Raw genomic sequence first — 14,424 nt, 5'->3', positions numbered from 1 at the left:
CTTTCTGTGGGTCTGAGGGCTGAATGCCCCCACACTGGGCAGAGTCCCCTCACACATTCCTGGCGGGGATGAGCAGGACCAGGACATGGGGATCAGGAGCATCCTGTCTGGGATGAGAGGGACACAGCGGGGGCACCGATCCAGAGCATTGTGCCCTGGAAACGGCACTCAGCTTCCCAGGGGCTGCTGGGGGGGTCCTGCTGGCAAGCAGCTGGGACCAATCAGCAGTCCCACAGCTGGCCCATGTCAGATGGAACCACCCCATAAAAAGCCACTCTTCGGTGTGGCCTTGGGGTTTGGAGAGGTTTGGGAACAGGGGATGGAGTGCTGTGGGTCTGGCTGGCCCCAGGTGAGGAGCTGGGAATGGGGATATTGGGCACTGTACCCCCTGAGCTCCAGTCCTGACATGGTCCCACTGGGCAGGGGGCATCCCATGGGCAAAGCAATAGGGACTAGGACCACATCCCCATTCCTGCCATGCCCACCCCGATGTGTGCCCTGAACTGGGGACCCCAGGAAGGATCCCTGAATGACACGAAGGAGTGGGGCTGGAGCTGACAGTGGGGCTGTCCCTGAGCGCTGCGAGTTCTCCATTAATACTGCCACCAAATCTCCTTCTCTGCAGGCTGGGAAGTGGTGTGCGATGCTGAGGATGGTGCGGTGGCAGTGGCGTGGGCCCCCTGTGGGTACGGGCATTGTGGCCGTGCTGCTGCTCTGCGTGGTGACTGAGGCTGCCAGAGGGTGAGTGCTGCGTCCCCGCGGGTCCCCACACCAGGATGGGCGCACTGAGGTGACACCAGTTGGGTGGTGGGTGCCACTGCAGGAGGTGGTGTGAGCAGACAGAGCAGGTGACAGAGCAGGAGGTGGTGACACCCCGGCGTGAGGACGTGGTGCCGTGCCCCAGCATGTACCAGTACAGCCTGGCAGGTTGGCGCATTGACCTCAGCCGCATGCGCCACGTCTATGGGGGGGAGCACGGCGTGCCCCCAACCAGCACCCATCCCGGGGCTGCCATGTGCTACATCTACAGGTGAGTGCAGGGGGTGACATCGGTGGGTGAGGGGCACGTCTGTCCCTATGCCCTCTGCCTGATGCCGAGGCCGTGCCCACTCTGCAGACCCCCGGAGACGCAGCTGGTGGTGCGGAACCGCACGGTGCGTGCCTGCTGTGCCGGCTGGAGCGGGCCCCACTGCGCAGAAGGTAGGGGCTGGGGGATGCGATGACACTGTGATGCAGTGTGGGGCTGGGGAGCACCACAGTGCTGAGCCGCATCCCTGTGCGGCAGCGGAGGGCTCGCTGGGACAGTGCCACGCCAGCTGGCAGTGCCAGGACGCGCCGGGTGCCCACAACCTCTCTGCCATGAGCATGGCCGACTGCTGCCGCCGGCCCTGGGGGCACAGCTGGAGGAACGGCTCCTCTGCTCTCTGCTTCACCTGCAGCCGCCAGCCCCTCACAGGTGAGCGCAGGGCACGGGGGGTGCGGGGTGTCATTGGGTGCCCACTGAGCAGCACTCCCCCCCTGCTGCAGGTGACGTACCCCTGCCTGCAGCACCGCGAGGTCCTGCTGCCCGGCACCGTGGGCCCACTGCCAGCTGCACCACGTGGGCCGGATCCCGGTACCGCAGCTTCGACGGGCGGCACTTTGGCTTCCAGGGCGAGTGTGCCTACAGCCTGGCTGCCTCCACCGACAGCACCTGGGCTGTCAGCATCACCACAGGCAGCGCGCCGGTACCCACCACCCCCGGGGGGATGAGGAGGTGTTGGGGGGCTGGGTTACCCCGTGGATCATTGCTCTGGGGTAGGGGCTGTCCCCACTGCTGTCCCCCGACCTGGTCCCCGCTCACGGCCGCTGTCCCACAGGTGCTGCACATGATGTTTGGGCTGGACACCGTGGTGGCACGGGGGCTCAACGTCTCTGTGAATGGCGTGGCAGTGCCGGAGGGACAGCCGCACCTGCACGGCGGTGAGGGCTGAGGGGCAGCTGCGTGTTCCCATCCCCATGTGACACCGCTGCTGGGGACGCAGTGGTTCGGGGTGGCACAAGCAGACAGTGCCAACCTCAGCCCTCACCATTCCCCTCGTTATCTCTGCACCCTGCTGAGTGCCCTGGTTGCGTCCCTGCAGGGATCAGTGTCTCCTGGCTTGGGGACTTTGTGGCTGTGGACAGCGGGCTGGGTGTGCGCCTCAGGTTGGACGGGCGCGGGACGGTCTATGTGACGGTCAGCGCGGAGCTGCGGGGCAGCACACAGGGGCTCTGTGGCCCCTACAATGACGACCCGACTGGTAACACCCCATGTGTCACAGCACCACTGTTTGGTGATGGGGAACACAGGGTGGCTGTGCTGAGGCCACGTGCCGTGTCCCCGACCCCACTTTGCTCACAGATGACTTCCTGAGGGTTGAAGGGGATGTTGCCCCGTTGGCTGCCAGCTTTGGGAACTCCTGGAGGATCCTGGATGCCGACCCTGAGGTATGGGGCCGGGCAGAGCACGGACAGGGCTGAGATGGGGACCATCCCAGCACCCTGTGGGGCTCCCTTGGGGCTGTGTCCCCACCCCACTCCCAGCACAGCCCTACAGCAGTGGGATGTCTCCGATCTGATCCCACCCTGGCGCAGCTCTCCTGCAGTGATGCGGTGGAGCCCCGTCCCAGCTGTGCCGTGGGCAGCGCAGCACAGTGGGCGGCCGAGGCCACGTGTGGGATGCTGCTCACCGACCCCTTCCACCAGTGCCACGAAGCGGTGAGTCCTACAGCTCCGTGGCGTCGAGGCACCTGGACCCCCATGCCCTGACGGTCTGTCCCACACCAGGTCGACCCCCGTGGCTTTTACGAGGCCTGCCTGGAGCTGCACTGCAGGGAGGGGGGAACGGGGCCCTCGCCACCCGCTGCTGTCTGCGACACGTTGGCCGCCTACGTGCGGGACTGCGCCCAGCGGAGAGCCTACATCGAGTGGCGCCGGCCGGGCCTCTGTGGTACGGGCTGTGGGGCTGGGCTGCATCCCACCCTGCTGGGACCCCATCCCCAATAGCTCATGTGTGGGACCCCCGGTGGGTTGTATGTGCGCCCCAGGGGTGTGTGTGCATTCCAGAGGCTCCTGTGGGTGCCCCAATGGCTTTTACATACACCCTAATCGCTTCTGCATGCACCCGTTGGCTCACGTGTGCACCCCAATGGCTCACCAAAGCACTTGTGTGTGCTCCAGTGGATTGTGGTGGGACATGGGGGGATGTGGTGTGATGGGGGTGCTGGGATGCAGTTGACTGGAAATGGTGGGATGGATTTGGGTCATGGGGAGGTGGATGTGGTGGGATGTGATGGCACAGGTTTGGGATATGGTGGGATGGAATGCTCTTGAGTGGCTGTGGCTGAATACCATGGGATGGATGTGGTGGGATAGAGGGGGAGAGATTCTAGATGTTTAGGATGGGCCCAGTGGGACGTGGTGGGATGGATTTGGGATACGGGGGGATGGACGTGGTGGGATGGATTTGGGATATGGGGGGATGGATGTGGGGGATGCAGTGGAACACAGTGGGATGTGGTGGGATGAATGCAATGGGTTATGGTGGGATATGGTCAGAAAGATCCGGGACATGGTAAGATGGAGATGTAAGTGGGATGTGATAGGATGGACTTGGGACACGGTAAGGTAGAAGTGGTGTGATGAGGTGGAACGTATGGGGATGCGGCGGGATGGACGCAGCGCATCATGGTGCGATGTGGTGGGCCAGCTGCAGTGGACATGTTGGCATTCTGTGTGCCACTCTGGCACAGCAGAGCTGAGCCCTGGCACCCCGCAGAGCGGCAGTGCAGCCAGGGGCAGCGCTACTCGGACTGCGTGTCCTCCTGCCCCGCCAGCTGCGTGGCTGCAGGCACTGCCGAGGAGGGGCACTGCAGGGACGACTGCGCCAGCGGCTGTGAGTGCAACCCGGGGCTCCTCCTGGATGGGGGGGCCTGCATCCCACAGAGCGCCTGCCCCTGCCTGCACCGCGGCCGCACTTATGCCCCAGGGCAGAGCATCCGCCAGCGCTGCAACCGGTGGTGAGCACCGGGGAACGGGGAGAGCACTGCGGCAGGAGAGACCCCGTGTGGGGGCTGAGCACCCCCTGTGCTGTCCCTGCCCTCGCAGCACGTGCCGGGGGGGACGATGGATCTGCACCCAGGACCGGTGTGCGGCGGAGTGCGCGGTGCTGGGGGGTCTGCACTACGTCACCTTTGACCGCCGACGCTTCTCCTTCCCTGGCGCTTGCGAGTACACCCTGGTGCAGGTATGGGGGTGCCGGGCTGGGGGCTGTGGTGGGGGGGTTCCCAGGGCTCAGGGTGCTCCTTGCCTGCAGGACTTTGTGGAGGGGATGCTGCGGATCACAGCGGAGCAGGAGGCGTGTGGTGGCCACCAGCCCCTCGGCTGCCTCCGGGCGCTCTCCATCACAGTGCCAGGGGCCTCAGCCCACCTGCACAGCACAGGTTACCCCAGCTTGGGCCAGAGTGGAGGGCACCGAGCAGGGTCCACACTCCCCTTACATCTTTTCCTGCACCCCACACAGGAGAGGTGGTGGTGGATGGGCGCGTGGTGCCGCTGCCCTTTGCCAGTGCTGCGCTGACCGTACGCCGAGCCTCCTCCTCCTTCCTGCTGCTCCAGACCTTTGGGGCCAACCTGCTGTGGGGCCTGGAGACCCCTGCAGCGTACATCACCCTGCAGCCTGCCTTCGCCAACAAGGTGAATCCCACTCGGTTCCCCATGCCCTGCACCATCTCTGCCCTGTGCCCCAACGCCATCCCTGTGCTGCAGGTGCGTGGGCTCTGCGGGACCTACAACTGGGACCAGCGGGATGACTTTGCCACGCCGGTGGGTGATGTGGAAGTCAGTGTCACTGCCTTTGCCAACAAGTACCGGGTGTCCACCGACTGCCCCGCGCTCGGCCCCGTCCCCTTTGAGCCCTGCAGCACCTATGCCCCGCGGAGGGAACTCGCTGCTACCGCCTGTGCCATCCTGCACGGCGCATCCTTCCAGGTGCTGAGCGGCCCCACAGTGTGCCAACACTGCGGTGTGCACTGCTCTGCACGTCCCCTCCTGTCCGCAGCCCTGCCACCACCTCGTGGACTGGGAGCCCTTCCACCAGCTCTGCCTCTATGATGTCTGCTCCTGCCCAGCTGGAAAGCACTGCCTGTGCCCTGTGCTGGCTGCCTATGCCCGGCAGTGTGCTCAGGAGGGAGCAGCCCTGAGCTGGAGGAATGAGAGCTTCTGCGGTGCGGGGCCTGGGGATGTGATGGGGGGGTGGTGGGGAAAGGACGGGTTGGGACAAGATGAATGGGGTGGGATGAGATGGCCTGGATAGATGGGATCGGATGGGATGGGGTGGGACAGGATGGGGTGAGTGGGTTCCGATGGATGGGACAGGGTAGGTGGAATGAAATGGGATGGGATGAGATGACACAGGATGGATAGAATAGGATGGTGCAGAATGAGACTAGGGAGGGGAATGGAATGGAATGAAACGGTATGGATCAGGATAAGATGTGTCAAGATAGATGGGATGGGGTGTGACAGATGAGGTGGGGTGAGATGGACCAGGATGCTGAAGGGTGGGATGGGATAAGATGGGGTAGAATCAGATGGGATGGAATTGATGAGGTGGGATAGGATAGAATGGGATGGGACACGATGGGATGGGGTGGAATGGGACAGGTGAGAATGGAATAGGATAAGACAGAATGGGATAGCTGAAGATGGGATGGAATAGATTAAATGAGATGGGTTGGACAGGATGGATGGGATGAGATGGATGAGATGAGATAGAATGGCTGTGATGGGAGGAGGGGGACAGGAAGAGATGGAACAGGATGGATGGGAGGGATGGGCTGAGGGGCGTGGGGCAGAACAGGATGGATGTGATGGATAGGGCCGGGCGCTGGGGTGCAGGGCTGTGCAGGGCAAAGCAGGGTGACCGTTGTCATTCCCTGCACCGTGTCCATCCCTGCAGGCACTCAGTGCACAGGGGGCCAGGTGTACCAGGAGTGCAGCAGCCCCTGCGGCCGGACCTGTGCCGACCTGCGTCTGGACAGGGCCAGCTCCTGCCCCGGCCTCGATGACATCTGCATCTCCGGCTGCAACTGCCCCCAGGGGCTGGTGCTGGATGATGGGGGGCAGTGCGTCCCACCGGGCGTCTGTCCCTGCCAACACGGCGCCGAGATCTACCCAGCAGGCAGCAAGATCTGGCAGGGCTGCAGTGCCTGGTGCGTGCCATGGGGTTCTGCCTCTGGGACCTCTGGGGGCTCTGGGGGGCTGGTGGGGCTGGGGTCTTCCCAGCCGGATCTCCTGGTCTGAGGGTGATGGGCTGCAGCAGGAGGTGGCTGTGGGGCCAGGTGGGCCGGAATGCTGCTGGAGGTGTGGGGTGGTGGTAGGAGACATCTGATGAAATCACCCTATGGCCTGTTTGTGATGGTACTGCAGGATAGGTGGGTTTCATTGGATGTCTGTGCCACATGGCGGCGATGCAGCCTCCAAAGGTGCTGTCACCATCCTTCTGGTGGGACTGGGGGCCGAGACACACATGCAGAGGGGATCTGGGCTCTATGGTCCAATTACCCTCCAGGGGATCAGAACAAGCACGTAGCTGTGTGAGGACCTGGGTGCTGCTGGAGGCCCCCTCCCTCCTTGGGACAGCATCTCAGGGAGTCCTGGGAGTGCTGGGGATGCACAGGGCTGTCTGGGAGGATCCCACCCATCCCACTTGCCCCATCTCAGTTGTCTCATCCATCGCACCATCCCTCCCATCCTGCCCATCTCATCCCATCTGACCCGTTCCAGCCGTCCCATGCTGTACCATCTCACCCCATCCCACTCGTCCCACTCACTCCACATTTCCCAAAGCCGATGCCCTGCACAGATGTGCCAGCCCTCACTGCAGCCCCCCTTATCCACCCCCAGTGTCTGCACTGCGGGTGCCTGGAGCTGCACCGATGCTCCCTGCCCCGACGCTGCCTTCTGCCCCGGGGACCTGGTCTATGTTTTTGGGTCCTGTCTGCGCACCTGTGACAACACTGAGACCAATGGAACGTGCACGGGGATCGTTGATGGCTGCGTCTGCCCCCCAGGCACTGTCTTCCTGGTGGGTTCCCCCAGCTCTGCTGCTCCATCCTTGCCTGGGCACGTGTTGGGAGGAGGGGTCGGGGGAACCTGGGTGTTTGGGGGCTCTGAAACCTTAAGGAGTAGGGTGGAGGGGACTCGGGGAACTGGGGAGCTGAGTGGGGGCACCATAGGGAACTGCAACTGTGGGCTAGGGGATGGGAAGCACTGGGGAGCTGAACGTGGGGTTACAAGCAACTGAGTTGGGGCTGTAGAGTATTGGACTGTGGACAGTATGGGACTTGGAGCTGGGTGTAGGGGACTTAAAGTATGATGGAGCTGGGGGATGTGGAGCCTTAGGGAGCTAGCTTTAGGGATGGGGTCATCTGGGACATGGGATTTTGGGGAGCTGGATCGGGTGGAGGTGGGGCACTGGGGAGCGGGATGTATGGATGTGGGATATCCAATGTGGGGCCCCGGGAGCTGGATGTACGGGTTCTTGGGCACTGGGATATTGGGCTGGAGAAAGGCCTGGGTGCACTGGGATGCAGGCAGGTTCCCAGCCCATCTGCCAGTGCCTGTGCTTCGACATTCCCACGCGTCACCCTGGGGCTCACACGGGTCTGATGTGTGCAGGACGAGCGCTGCGTGCCCCCGGAGCAGTGCCCCTGCCAGCACAACGGGCGGCTGTACCAGGCCAACGACACCATCGTCAGGGACTGCAACACCTGGTGAGCCTCGGCACACGCGGGCAGGCAGTGCTGGCGCAGCCCCGGTGCTCAGCGCCGTCCCGCAGCGTGTGCCGCCAGCAGCGCTGGCAGTGCAGCAGCGAGGACTGCGTGGGGACCTGCGTGGCCACGGGGGACCCCCACTACATCACCTTCGACGGGAGGGCCTTCTCCTTCCTGGGGGACTGCGAATACGTGCTGGTGCGTGAGGTCAGCGGGCTCTTCACCGTCACCGCCGAGAACGTCCCCTGCGGCACCAGCGGCGTCACCTGCACCAAGTCGGTGGTGGTGGAGCTGGGCAACGCCGTGGTGCACATGCTGCGGGGTGAGCTCATGGGGGCACGGGGGGACGGGGGCAAAAGGGGAGAGCGCTCACGGTCCCGCTGCCTGCAGGAAGGGACGTGACGGTGAATGGGGTCTCGGTGCGTCCCCCCAAAGCCTACAGCGGGAACGGGCTGACGCTGCAGCGCGCCGGCACCTTCCTGCTGCTGCTGTCTCGCCTGGGACTGGCGGTGCTGTGGGACGGAGGTGAGACTTGGGGATGTGACAGCCACGTGGGGGTGCGGCACCCAGTGCGGGGACGGCCCCCGGCTCACCCAGCACCGGTGTGGTGCAGGCACGCGGGTGTACGTCCGGCTGCAGCCGCAGCACCGGGGCCGCGTGGTGGGGCTGTGCGGGAACTTCGACCGCGACGCGGAGAATGACCTGACCAGCCAGCAGGGCGTGCTGGAACCCACTGCCGAGCTCTTCGGCAACTCTTGGCGAGTCAGCCTGCTCTGCCCTGAGGTGGACGGCGCGACCGCACGGCACCCCTGCACCGTACGGATGGGCGCAGCGTGGGGGGGACACACACGGGCTGGTTGTCGTGGGGACAACAGCATGGGGTAAAGCAGGGGGGCTTCCGGTGGTGATGGTGACAGCTTCCCACCAGGAGAACCCACACCGGGCAACGTGGGCCCGCAAGCACTGCAGCATCCTGACGCAGCAGCTCTTTGTGCCCTGCCACGATGAGGTGCCGTGCCAGCGCTTCTACGACTGGTGCATCTTCGACGCCTGTGGGTACGTGCTGGGCTGCAGCCACCTCAGGGTCCCCGAGCCCCTGCCTGTCCCTGTCCTGGCCATCATCCTGCTGTGCTCTGCCTGCAGCTGTGACTCCGGGGGGGACTGTGAGTGTCTGTGCACAGCCATCGCCACCTACGCCGAGGAGTGCAGCCAGCGCGGCATCCACGTCCGCTGGAGGAGCCAGGACCTGTGCCGTGAGTCCTCACCCACAGCGCCCAGGTTGTGGTGGGGGTTCAGGGATGGGGTCCGGGATGAGTCCGGCACGTGTTCCAGGATGGGGTCCAGGATGTGGGGTGCCTGGGGTGGGATCTGGGCTGTGCAGGCTCACCCCAGGGCTGGCAAAATGTGACTTCAACACTCTGTGCCTCCGCAGCCATGCAGTGCGATGGGGGGCAGGAATACAGTGCCTGCGGCCCCCCCTGCCCCCAAACCTGCCAGAACTTGGGCCTGGAGCTGCCCGAGCACTGTGACACCATGTCCTGCCTGGAGGGCTGCTTCTGCCCCGAGGGGAAGGTGCTGCACGGTGAGCAGAGGGCTGCCGGGAGGGCTTCCCCTTGCCGCCCTTTCTGACTCCTCCATCCCTCCCCGCTGTCAGAGGGCAGCTGTATCGACCCCGCCGAGTGCCCGTGCTTCATGCAGGGCATCGCCTTCCCAGACAGCGCTGTGGTGCAGCAGGGCTGCAGGAACTGGTGAGCGCGGCCGGTGCCCGTTCCCCCCCCCTCCCCGCCCATCCCGCACCCCACCTGCAGCCCATCCTGACCGCGGCTCCCCGCAGCACGTGCACCGCGGGGCTGTGGCAATGCGCACCCGCGGCAGAGCCCTGCCCGGCACAGCCCCGCTGCCCGGACTCGGAATTCCCGTGCCGCACCGGCGGGCGCTGCGTGCCGGGCGCGTGGCTCTGCGACAACGAGGACGACTGCGGGGACGGCTCGGATGAGGTCTGTGCCCCGCGCTGCGCCCCGCACCAGCACCGCTGCGCTGACGGGCAGTGCGTGCCCTGGGCTGCCCGCTGCGATGGTTTGTCCGACTGCGGGGACGGCTCGGATGAGCGCGGCTGCCCACCCCCCCCCTGCGCCCCGCCGGAGTTCCGCTGCGCCGGCGGCCGCTGCATCCCGCGGGCGCGGGTCTGCGATGGGGAGCTGGACTGCGGCTTCGCCGACGACTCAGACGAGGCAGGCGAGTGGCCCCGGTGGCACCGGCTGTGGGCAGCGAGCACCGCGGGTGGTTTGGGGACAGTTCTGCGTGTTCCCATCCCTGGGGCTGTGCCCGCGGCGGGCTCTGACCGCTGTCCCCGCAGGCTGCAGCCCGAGCTGTGGTGCGGGTGAGTTCCAGTGCGCGGCGGGACGCTGCGTGCCGTACCCACACCGCTGCAACGGACACGATGACTGCGGGGACTTCAGCGACGAGCGGGGCTGCGTCTGCCCGGCCGGCCACTTCCAGTGCCCTGATGCTCTGTGCCTGCCCCCGGCCGCCCTCTGCGATGGGACGCGGGACTGCGGGGATGGCACTGATGAGGCGTTCTGCCCAGGTGAGGGGCTGCGGCTGTGGCGAGCACGGGACTGAGCGTCTGGTGACGTCGCCCTAGGACTGTCCCCTTCCCCACAGACCGCATCACCTGTGCCCCAGGGCAGCTCCCCTGCCCCGATGGCTCCTGTGTCAGCGAGGTGAAGCTCTGCGATGGCGTTTGGGACTGCAGAGATGGATGGGACGAGAGCTCTGTGCGCTGCATGGTGTCCTGGGCCCCCCCTGCACCCACCGACCTGCCCACAGTGCCTGCTAACGGCACAGCAGGTGAGGGCACAGGTGTCCCCTGCGCTCCCCACATCCCCAGTGCAATCAGTGGGAACACTTCGCTCTTTGCTGGAGAAGCCCGAGGCGCCCTCTACCCCTGCTGGGGTTCTGCAGGGAAGGGGAAGAAGGCACATGGGGTCCATGTGTGGGGTTCCTTCTCCCCATGGTGACATCTCCCCCAGCAGCACCCGTGTGCGGACCCTACGAGTTCCCATGCCGGAGCGGGCAGTGCGTGCCGCGGGGCTGGGTGTGCGACAGCGAGGCCGACTGCCCCGACAACAGCGACGAGCTGGGCTGCAACCGGAGCTGCGCGCTGGGACACTTCCCCTGCGCCCTGGGTGCCCACTGCATCCCCTACAACCACCTCTGTGATGGCGTCCCCCACTGCCCCGACCACTCCGATGAAAGCGACGACAACTGTGGTGAGGCGCAGCGTGTCCCCTCGTTTCCCTTCCCCAGCCCCGGGACGCCATCTAGGGAGAAGGACCCTCAAAAGGGGTCAGCAAGGCTGCGCTCCTTACTTGGTGCCTCACACCATCCCAGGGACCCCCCCTGTGGTGTCAGACCTGATGGGATGCTGTCCCCACTGCAGGCTCTACCCAGATCCCGCCGTGCCCAGGGCGTTTCGTCTGCAACAACCGTGTGTGTGTGAATGCAACCAGGGTGTGTGACGGGGCGATCGACTGCCCCCAGGGCGAGGATGAGCTGGCCTGCGGTGAGGGGAGATCACGGGGGTGACAGGGAGCAGCGGGACTGGGGGACACGTGTGGGTGCTCACGGCACCCCTGTCCCTGTTGCAGAAGGCCGTGTCCCCACTGGCGAGAGGAACCAGACTGTGGGTCCCTGTGCCGAGTACAGCTGTGGGGACGGCAAGTGCATCGCCTTCAAGCAGGTATGGCCATAGGATGGGGATCCATTGATGCCATGGGATGGGGAACCCAGCAATGCCATGGGATGGGGTCCACAGCGGTGCCCACTCTCCTGTCCTGGTGCCCTGTCGGGGTCCCTGCGGTGTTCCCTCATCTCCCTGCCCGCTGGGGGCTCAGCATCGCTCTGTGCCACAGGTGTGCAACGGGCTGCCTGACTGCAGGGATGGGGATGTGGCCTCAGGGTGGCTGCCCACAGATGAGAGGGACTGCGGGCACTGGGGCCCCTGGGCACCCTGGGGGATCTGCAGCCGCTCCTGTGGCCTCGGCCAGCAGCTTCAGGCACGGAATTGCAGCCAGAGAGCCCCAGGTGTGCTGCACCAGTGCCACGGTGAAGCCACGCAGGCAAGGCCCTGCTTCATCACTGCCTGCCCTGGTGAGTGGGCATGAGGCTTGGATGGGTCTGCATGTGGGATTCAGGGAGTCCCAGGACTGGGAATGTCCAAGGAGCCCTGTTGTTCCATGGGCTGAGTTCCTGGGAGATTTAGGGATTTCTGTGGCTGGGGGTGCCCAGTGGATTTGGGAATTCCTGTTTCTGGGAGTTCCTGGGAGATTTGGATATTCCCATTGCTGGAGAAACCAGTGGATTTGGGGATTTCTGTAGCCAGAGCTTCTGGATGCACAAAGGGGATTCCCACCACCAGGTCTGTTTTGGGGATCTGGGGGCAGTTCCCAAGGCTGAGGCTGCCCTGGGAACTGGGGAAGGTCTCCTACTACCATATCTGCCCGGGGGGGTTTGGGGCTTCCCATGGCTGGAGCTGCTAGGGGGAACTGATGGGGGTTGCATGACTTGGGCTGTCTGTGGGCTGCTTGGAGCGCCAGGGGAAATCCCATTGCCAAGGCTGCCTGGGGGAACAGGAGTTCCCAAAACTGGGATTTATGTGGGAAGTGGGGTCCTCTCATCAGGGCAGAGCAGGCTGTGCCCCTGGGGCAGTGGGTACACGGTCAGGATGGTGCCCTCCACCCTCACTTCTCCCTCTGCCTGCAGTGGACGGTGCCTGGAGTGAGTGGACGATGTGGTCCAACTGCACACAGGGCTGTGAGGGGGTGGTGGTACGGCAGCGGCACTGCCAGCCCCCCCGGGACGGCGGCCGGCCCTGCGCCGCACTGCCCGCCACGGCCCACGCCACGCTGGAGATCGGTGGGTGACCCCCACCCTGAGACCCCCACTCCCATGGCCGGGAGCTCACACACCCCCTGACTCCTCACCTGTGCCCCAGGCACGTGCCAGCAGGACGGGTGCCCCCCTGCCTCCTGTCCCAAGGGGCTGCAGCCCCGGCCCTGCGCCCCATGCCCCGCATCCTGCGCCGACCTCGCCGCCCGCACGCCTTGCGGCCAGGAGCAGTGCACCCCAGGTGAGGCCGTGCGCTGCCGTCGTCCCTGCTGTGTGTTCCACCCCTGTGTGCCCACAACCCACCGGGCTCGGGGGTCTCGGTGGTGCCCGCAGGGTGCTGGTGCGCAGAGGGGTTGGTGCTGGATGGCGAGCGCGGCTGCGTGCGCCCACGGGAGTGTCGCTGCGAGGTGGACGGGCTGCACTACTGGCCAGGGCAGCGCATGAAGCTCAATTGCCACCTCTGCACCTGCCTGGATGGGCAGCCCCGGCGCTGCCGCCACAACCCTGCTTGCTCTGGTGCGTCCTGCTCTTGTGCTCACCCGCTGGCACGGTGCCGGGGCTGCTCTCACCGCGTTTGTGCCCACAGTGAGCTGCAGTTGGTCTGCATGGTCACCCTGGGGTGAATGCCTGGGGCCCTGCGGCGTGCAGAGCATCCAGTGGTCCTTCCGCAGCCCCAGCCACCCCAGCAAACACGGCACCAAGCGGCAGTGCCGCGGCATCTACCGCAAGGCCCGCAGGTGATGTTGCCCATCGTGTGCTGTGTGCTGTGCGCCATGTGCCGTGTCCTGCGTGCCACACACCGTGTGCTGAGTCTCTGCTGATGTCTCCTCTTGCAGGTGCCAGACAGAGCCATGCCAGGAGTGTGAGCACCAGGGCCGGAGCCGTGCGCAGGGGGACCGCTGGCGCTGGGGGCCCTGCCATGTCTGCCAGTGCCTGCCCGGCCCCGAGGTGCGCTGCTCGCCATACTGTGCCCGCAGCGCCATGGGCTGCCCACAGGTGAGGTGCTGGGGGCCGCACTGAGCTCTCCATGCATGAGGTGGGATGTGGCAGTGCCGTCACGGCGCTTGGGTGATGACAGGGCCTTCTCTTCACTCAGGGCCAGGTGCTGGTGGAGGGAAAGGGGGATTCCTGCTGCTTCTGTGCACAGATAGGTAAGCCCGGGGTTGGGGTGCGGGGGGGTAAGGCCTCACTGGATTCCTGCTGGCACCTGGGAGCTGCACAGAGGCTGTTCCTACTGCAGGTGACAACGTGACAGCCGTCCCCACGGCACTGACAGTGGAGCACCCCAGCACCGTGCCAGGAGAGCCCCTCGGCAGCCCACTGCTCACATTCCCACTGCCTCCCCCGGGCGGTACGAGAGCTCTGCTCACAGTGTGCCGTGTCCCCACACATCCTCCCTCTCATGGGAATGGGACCCTGTGAGGTCACCCCCCTCCCTGCAGGGGGATGCCTCCAAACCCACTCCCTCTGCCCACAGACCCCTGCTACAGCCCCCTGGGCATCACCTCCCTGCCCAATAGCAGCTTCACCGCCTCAGCCGAGCAGCAGCAGCACCCAGCCCAGGCCGCCCGCCTGCACCACATCTCCCCAGGGCTGGATCTGCAGGGCTGGGCCCCCCCAGCTGACACCCCTCCCGGGCTGCCTTCCCAGCCACCCTTCCTGCAGCTGGACCTGCTGCAGACCACCAACCTCACTGGTGGGTGCTGCACGCCATGTGGATTTGGCACCGCCACACAGT

General features: G+C 65.4%; 1 protein-coding gene across 1 annotated transcript in view; it reads left to right on the top strand.

Moving 5' to 3' along the window:
* The first annotated feature begins 643 nt into the window (after positions 1-643).
* Positions 644-14,424, top strand: part of LOC122169700 (SCO-spondin) — a 35,024-nt gene continuing 21,243 nt past the window's right edge. Inside the window, exons 1-41 of the mRNA XM_042836039.1 lie at positions 644-741; positions 824-1,030; positions 1,118-1,200; positions 1,286-1,456; positions 1,528-1,727; positions 1,860-1,962; positions 2,124-2,282; positions 2,384-2,469; positions 2,617-2,739; positions 2,809-2,971; positions 3,800-4,040; positions 4,129-4,267; positions 4,337-4,463; positions 4,544-4,716; positions 4,789-5,010; positions 5,081-5,246; positions 5,981-6,233; positions 6,928-7,108; positions 7,702-7,796; positions 7,862-8,118; positions 8,187-8,321; positions 8,410-8,612; positions 8,725-8,852; positions 8,940-9,049; positions 9,229-9,378; positions 9,451-9,544; positions 9,631-10,031; positions 10,153-10,383; positions 10,461-10,646; positions 10,832-11,068; positions 11,239-11,361; positions 11,447-11,538; positions 11,711-11,948; positions 12,561-12,713; positions 12,793-12,927; positions 13,020-13,202; positions 13,273-13,423; positions 13,523-13,682; positions 13,783-13,837; positions 13,927-14,037; positions 14,164-14,382. Coding sequence (XP_042691973.1) covers positions 644-741; positions 824-1,030; positions 1,118-1,200; positions 1,286-1,456; positions 1,528-1,727; positions 1,860-1,962; positions 2,124-2,282; positions 2,384-2,469; positions 2,617-2,739; positions 2,809-2,971; positions 3,800-4,040; positions 4,129-4,267; positions 4,337-4,463; positions 4,544-4,716; positions 4,789-5,010; positions 5,081-5,246; positions 5,981-6,233; positions 6,928-7,108; positions 7,702-7,796; positions 7,862-8,118; positions 8,187-8,321; positions 8,410-8,612; positions 8,725-8,852; positions 8,940-9,049; positions 9,229-9,378; positions 9,451-9,544; positions 9,631-10,031; positions 10,153-10,383; positions 10,461-10,646; positions 10,832-11,068; positions 11,239-11,361; positions 11,447-11,538; positions 11,711-11,948; positions 12,561-12,713; positions 12,793-12,927; positions 13,020-13,202; positions 13,273-13,423; positions 13,523-13,682; positions 13,783-13,837; positions 13,927-14,037; positions 14,164-14,382 — 6,742 coding nt within the window. The remainder of the gene's footprint in view (positions 742-823; positions 1,031-1,117; positions 1,201-1,285; positions 1,457-1,527; positions 1,728-1,859; positions 1,963-2,123; positions 2,283-2,383; positions 2,470-2,616; positions 2,740-2,808; positions 2,972-3,799; positions 4,041-4,128; positions 4,268-4,336; positions 4,464-4,543; positions 4,717-4,788; positions 5,011-5,080; positions 5,247-5,980; positions 6,234-6,927; positions 7,109-7,701; positions 7,797-7,861; positions 8,119-8,186; positions 8,322-8,409; positions 8,613-8,724; positions 8,853-8,939; positions 9,050-9,228; positions 9,379-9,450; positions 9,545-9,630; positions 10,032-10,152; positions 10,384-10,460; positions 10,647-10,831; positions 11,069-11,238; positions 11,362-11,446; positions 11,539-11,710; positions 11,949-12,560; positions 12,714-12,792; positions 12,928-13,019; positions 13,203-13,272; positions 13,424-13,522; positions 13,683-13,782; positions 13,838-13,926; positions 14,038-14,163; positions 14,383-14,424) is intronic.

This window comes from Centrocercus urophasianus, unplaced genomic scaffold, assembly GCF_019232065.1.
Source record: "Centrocercus urophasianus isolate 14NV4802_14NV808 unplaced genomic scaffold, USGS_Curo_1.0 seq_564, whole genome shotgun sequence".
In the NCBI taxonomy this organism is placed as follows: domain Eukaryota; kingdom Metazoa; phylum Chordata; class Aves; order Galliformes; family Phasianidae; genus Centrocercus; species Centrocercus urophasianus.
Note: the sequence above shows the minus strand (reverse complement) of the source record. Positions and strands in the feature narration are given on the sequence as shown.